Below are 5,718 nucleotides of genomic sequence, written 5' to 3'. Positions count from 1 at the left end.
ATATATATATATATATATATATATATATATATATAGACTTGTATATAAAAGTTCTATAAGATATAATTTAACATGCAAGGCACACACACATACATACTCTTTCTTTTCCGAAATCAATTCAGCATTATTAAACGAAATAAAAATCCATTTAAATATATATCTCACTTTGCTTATGAGTAATTAAATTTAAAAGTTGTTTTATATATTTACGCGCGCGCTCGTCATTCTCATATGAGATAAACATGTAAAGTAAAAGAAATATCAAAAATCGCGAACCTTTTTTTACGCATTCAATTTATTTGGAGAATGTCGATCTGTGACTCAAAATTAAAATCTTATATTTCCGAAAGAATAGTAGTTACTAGATTATATATTTTGTATTACATATTTTAGAAATGATAGAAGAATTATGTATATACATATAAATTTTCAGAAAGAGTTTTGCAACAGTGTAATTGGAATTATTGCACTTACGGATTATAATAATAACACATATCGTATCGAAGATGTTGATTTTGACACAAGCCCTTCCTCAACATTTTCTATGAAGTCTGGTGAAAGTATATCTTATCAAGAGTATTACAAGAGGAAATACGGTATTAGGATAACAAATGCCACACAACCAATGTTGGTGACAAGAACAAAACCAAAGGCAAGAAATGCTGGTCAAGGAGATTTGGTTTATCTAGTTCCTGAATTGTGCCGTGCTACAGGTATGTTATGTGAATATTTTGTGACACTTTTATTAATGCATAATTTTTTTTTTATTTATCAAATAAACATTATTTATGTGACATTTTTATGTTTAGATATATGTACAGGGTGTTCTAGAGTTTACCCGACAAACTGCGGGAGCATATTCTACAAAAGGAAATAACAAAAAAAATATATGAAGTTTGGCTATAGAGAGAAATGCTTTATTACAAAGTTATAAGCAAATATTGAAATGGAACATGAAATAGGTGACTACGGATTTTCCATTGTGCAGAATATGAAAGGTCAAACGTGTTTATCTTATCTGTGTATTTATATCATGTTTACTATCTTCAATAGCTGTTAGATTTCAATCGTATGAACTACCATCAAAATGCCAAGAGGTTGGAATGAGGAATACATTGATATACACTGATTCTGCATAATGAAAAATCCGTTGTTATTTATTTCATGTTCTATGCCAATATTTGCTTATAATTTTATAATAAAGCATTTCTAGCCAACCTCCATATATTTTTTTCTTATTTTTACTTGTAGAATATTCTCTTAGTTTGTCGCAATTAAACCCTGGGACACCCTATATATATAATAGAATTTATATATAATAAATATATATAAATTCTTCTTTGTGCACCAATGCAATTGGTTATGTTATAGGTCTAACTGATAATATGAGGGAAAATTTTCATCTTATGAAAGCATTAGCTACGCATACTCGTGTTTCACCTGTATCTCGGATTGATAAATTGATGAGATTTAACGAAAGACTTCGTCAAGAGACAAAAGTTTTAGAAGAACTTAAAGACTGGAATATGAAATTAGATAGAAATTTACTTGAAGTTCCTGCTCGTATATTACCTTGCGAAAAACTTGTATTTGCTAATAATAATATGATTACCTGTATGGGAGGAGATTGGACGAGACAAATGCAAAAAGCACGTTTAGTCCACTCTGTCCATTTGAGAAACTGGGTATTAATTGGAAACTATCGAGATCAGGAGACTATACGGGTGAATAGACACTTTTATTAATGCATAATTTTTTTTTTATTTATCAAATAAACATTATTTATGTGACATTTTTATGTTTAGATATATGTACAGGGTGTTCTAGAGTTTACCCGACAAACTGCGGGAGCATATTCTACAAAAGGAAATAACAAAAAAAATATATGAAGTTTGGCTATAGAGAGAAATGCTTTATTACAAAGTTATAAGCAAATATTGAAATGGAACATGAAATAGGTGACTACGGATTTTCCATTGTGCAGAATATGAAAGGTCAAACGTGTTTATCTTATCTGTGTATTTATATCATGTTTACTATCTTCAATAGCTGTTAGATTTCAATCGTATGAACTACCATCAAAATGCCAAGAGGTTGGAATGAGGAATACATTGATATACACTGATTCTGCATAATGAAAAATCCGTTGTTATTTATTTCATGTTCTATGCCAATATTTGCTTATAATTTTATAATAAAGCATTTCTAGCCAACCTCCATATATTTTTTTCTTATTTTTACTTGTAGAATATTCTCTTAGTTTGTCGCAATTAAACCCTGGGACACCCTATATATATAATAGAATTTATATATAATAAATATATATAAATTCTTCTTTGTGCACCAATGCAATTGGTTATGTTATAGGTCTAACTGATAATATGAGGGAAAATTTTCATCTTATGAAAGCATTAGCTACGCATACTCGTGTTTCACCTGTATCTCGGATTGATAAATTGATGAGATTTAACGAAAGACTTCGTCAAGAGACAAAAGTTTTAGAAGAACTTAAAGACTGGAATATGAAATTAGATAGAAATTTACTTGAAGTTCCTGCTCGTATATTACCTTGCGAAAAACTTGTATTTGCTAATAATAATATGATTACCTGTATGGGAGGAGATTGGACGAGACAAATGCAAAAAGCACGTTTAGTCCACTCTGTCCATTTGAGAAACTGGGTATTAATTGGAAACTATCGAGATCAGGAGACTATACGGGTGAATAATTTGTAATTAATCGGAACTAAATTATATATATAAATATAAAGGATAATGTAAGATGAAATAAATTGTATATTTATATTTTTTTATGTAAATTATCTTTATCTTGTTGATCTAATTTTGCAGTATTTTATGAACAAGCTAAGTGGAGTATCATATGGAATATCGTTTCGAATTGAACGTCCACAGGAACATTGGTTGCGCGATGATAAGGCGAGTGTATATGCCGAAAATCTCGAATATATTCTTAGCAAGAATACCCCGGATTTAGTATTGTGCGTAGTGAGCAACAATCGCAGTGATCGTTATGCAGCAATTAAGAAGAAGTGTTGTGTAGACAGACCCGTACCATCGCAGGTTATTTTACAAAAAAACTTAGACGGAAGAAACATCATGACTATCGCTACGAAAGTAGCAATACAGATGAACTGTAAATTGGGTGGTGCAGCTTGGCATATTGAATGCCCGTTAAAAGGATTAATGACAATTGGTTTTGATATATGTCATGATTCGAACACTAAGGGCAGAGATTTTCGTAAGTATCATTTAAATATCGTTTTGAGAGACATTGTGCTATTTTAATATTCGGTGATAATAACTCTGTATAATATTTGTTATATTCTTTACTGTCCAAATTCTCCTATATCTTTTTTTTTTTTTTTGCATATTGTTTTATATATAATTATGAATTAAATATAAACAAATTAAATTTTGCATATTGATTTATATGATTACAGTGGCTATGGTGGCAACTGTCGATCAAACGCTGACGCGATACTATAGCTCTATTAGTTTATATCACAGCAGCGAGGAGCTTGTAGAGCAACTCTGTACAAGTGTATGCAAAGCTGTGCAAGCTTATCGCGCTCAAAATAAGGCTTTACCCATGTATCTTGTAATTTATCGCGATGGCGTCAGTGACGGTCAAATACCGCATGTTTATGAGAATGAAGTAGAAAGTCTGAAAAAGAAACTTGAAGAAGTGTACTATGGTCCGAATTTCAAGATGATATTTATAATTGTGTCTAAACGAGTTAACATTCGACTTTTCCATAACAGAAACAATCCTCTGATCGGTACAGTCGTTGACGATGTTATAACCAGTCCATTTAAATACGATTTCTTTCTTGTATCGCAAAGTGTTAGACAAGGCACAGTTTCGCCAACCTCGTACAACATTGTTTCGGATAATACCGGTTTAGACGCAGAAATGATACAAAACTTAACTTACAAATTAACTCACATGTATTACAATTGCTCAAGCACCGTTCGTGTACCGGCACCTTGTCATTATGCACAAAAGCTATCGTTCTTAGTAGGACGAGTTCTTCACCGGCCTCCAAATACCCAGCTGGAAAATAAGCTGTATTTCTTGTGATATAACAAATATCTCTTTACGATAGTTTTATTCGGTACATTATTTTAAATTAAGAAGATTGTTAATTGTTTTCATGATTTTATTTGTTTATGTCCTAAAATGGCTTGATGTGCATTATTACTAGATTATAAAAGATTTTCTGTGTAACTTATTACATATGATGCGAAAAATTCCATTCCATATAAATATTTAAATTTTTAATATAATAACCAAGTATAGAGCGACTTTTTTTTTTGTGAGCTCACAGTTAAACAGTATTATATTATGATAGATTGATACACAGGGATTATAATGACTGATATGTTTGAATAGTTTTGAACAGATTTTCAATTACTTTATTTAAAGTATATAATTTTATTTATTACACATCATATATTTTTCTTCTAAAAGCATACCATGTATTTTTAAAATACACGGTCATATATAAGAACATATAGATGCGTTACCATTAATACATATAATATATGGCTATAAAAAAGTAGTCAAACAATTGACATTATTTCATGTGCTGTGTTCCGATTCCTCATTCGGGTGCATCCGGGTGGGGAATCGGAACACAGCCACGGTTTAGAGAAATACAATAAATATAAATCAAATTACTTAATCTAAATATAATCTAAAGGTGCCATTTATCCTAGTTTTATACAATCAAATGATTATTCTATATTCAAGATATAAGATTATTGATATCTGTACTTCGGATTTACTAACTTACTATAATTACTTTGATAATTCACCTATTTTATGTGGTACTTATAATGATACTGTTTTTATAATATCCATTTCGTTGCTAATTGATATATGTGAGCTGAATAGATATTTTATTATTTTAATACATGTAAAGTACATCTTATTTATATATTGTACAGTGCAGTGTATACATGTTCATGTATGATCAACTATAGGAATGCGCATATGTGAGTCTGAAGAAAATATGAAACAATGCAATTAGTTTCTATCATTCTTTTTAGGCTTGTATAAGTTGGAATCTAAATTACATATAGTGTTCTATAAAAATATATTCAGATTTTTGATAAATATGCTGCATAATTTATAATTTTCTGCATTTCTGCCTATATTCAATCTACTTGCAATATTCACAACGACCTGTCATTGACAGATCTTGACAGATATCCGTACAATTATGCGCGTTGTCTTGCCGTTTCGATTATGTTTAACGTGAATATATCTTTTGTTCTCAATAAGGATGAAATATAAATAAGATTACATAAAATTACAACACAAAGATAGAAGCAAAATCATATGGATACAATCATGGAACTTGAAGAGTTCGCGAGCCTTCAATTAGATAAACCGTTACCCGATGTGAGGGTATGTAATATCATGGTTTATCAATGGTTTTTTAACATTAACATTCACGTCTTTATTATTTATACACGTATGAATTTTGTTAGAAGAAATCTTTATTATTAGCCATTTAAAAACTTTCTCCTCGGATATTAATGTTAATGAACATTCAGGAATTCAATTTCACACTTCATCAATTTTATTCAAACATCCTTGTATAGAATGAAGAACAGCTGCGAAAGCACTCCTTGGATGCTAACTTAGAAAGGAGACCTATAGACAGAGCACTCCATATTCTTTTGTAAGTTT

General features: G+C 30.3%; 1 protein-coding gene across 1 annotated transcript in view; it reads left to right on the top strand.

Annotated features, from left to right (window-relative positions):
* The window catches only part of LOC115234268 (piwi-like protein Siwi), a 13,636-nt gene extending 9,339 nt beyond the window's left edge, over positions 1-4,297 (top strand). Inside the window, exons 9-12 of the mRNA XM_029805215.1 lie at positions 434-713; positions 1,372-1,724; positions 2,850-3,258; positions 3,461-4,297. Coding sequence (XP_029661075.1) covers positions 434-713; positions 1,372-1,724; positions 2,850-3,258; positions 3,461-4,101 — 1,683 coding nt within the window. The 3' untranslated portion in view covers positions 4,102-4,297. The remainder of the gene's footprint in view (positions 1-433; positions 714-1,371; positions 1,725-2,849; positions 3,259-3,460) is intronic.
* The last annotated feature ends 1,421 nt before the right edge of the window (positions 4,298-5,718 follow it).

Source organism: Formica exsecta, unplaced genomic scaffold (assembly GCF_003651465.1).
Source record: "Formica exsecta isolate Colony F162 unplaced genomic scaffold, ASM365146v1 scaffold2, whole genome shotgun sequence".
NCBI classification, from domain to species: domain Eukaryota; kingdom Metazoa; phylum Arthropoda; class Insecta; order Hymenoptera; family Formicidae; genus Formica; species Formica exsecta.
Note: the sequence above shows the minus strand (reverse complement) of the source record. Positions and strands in the feature narration are given on the sequence as shown.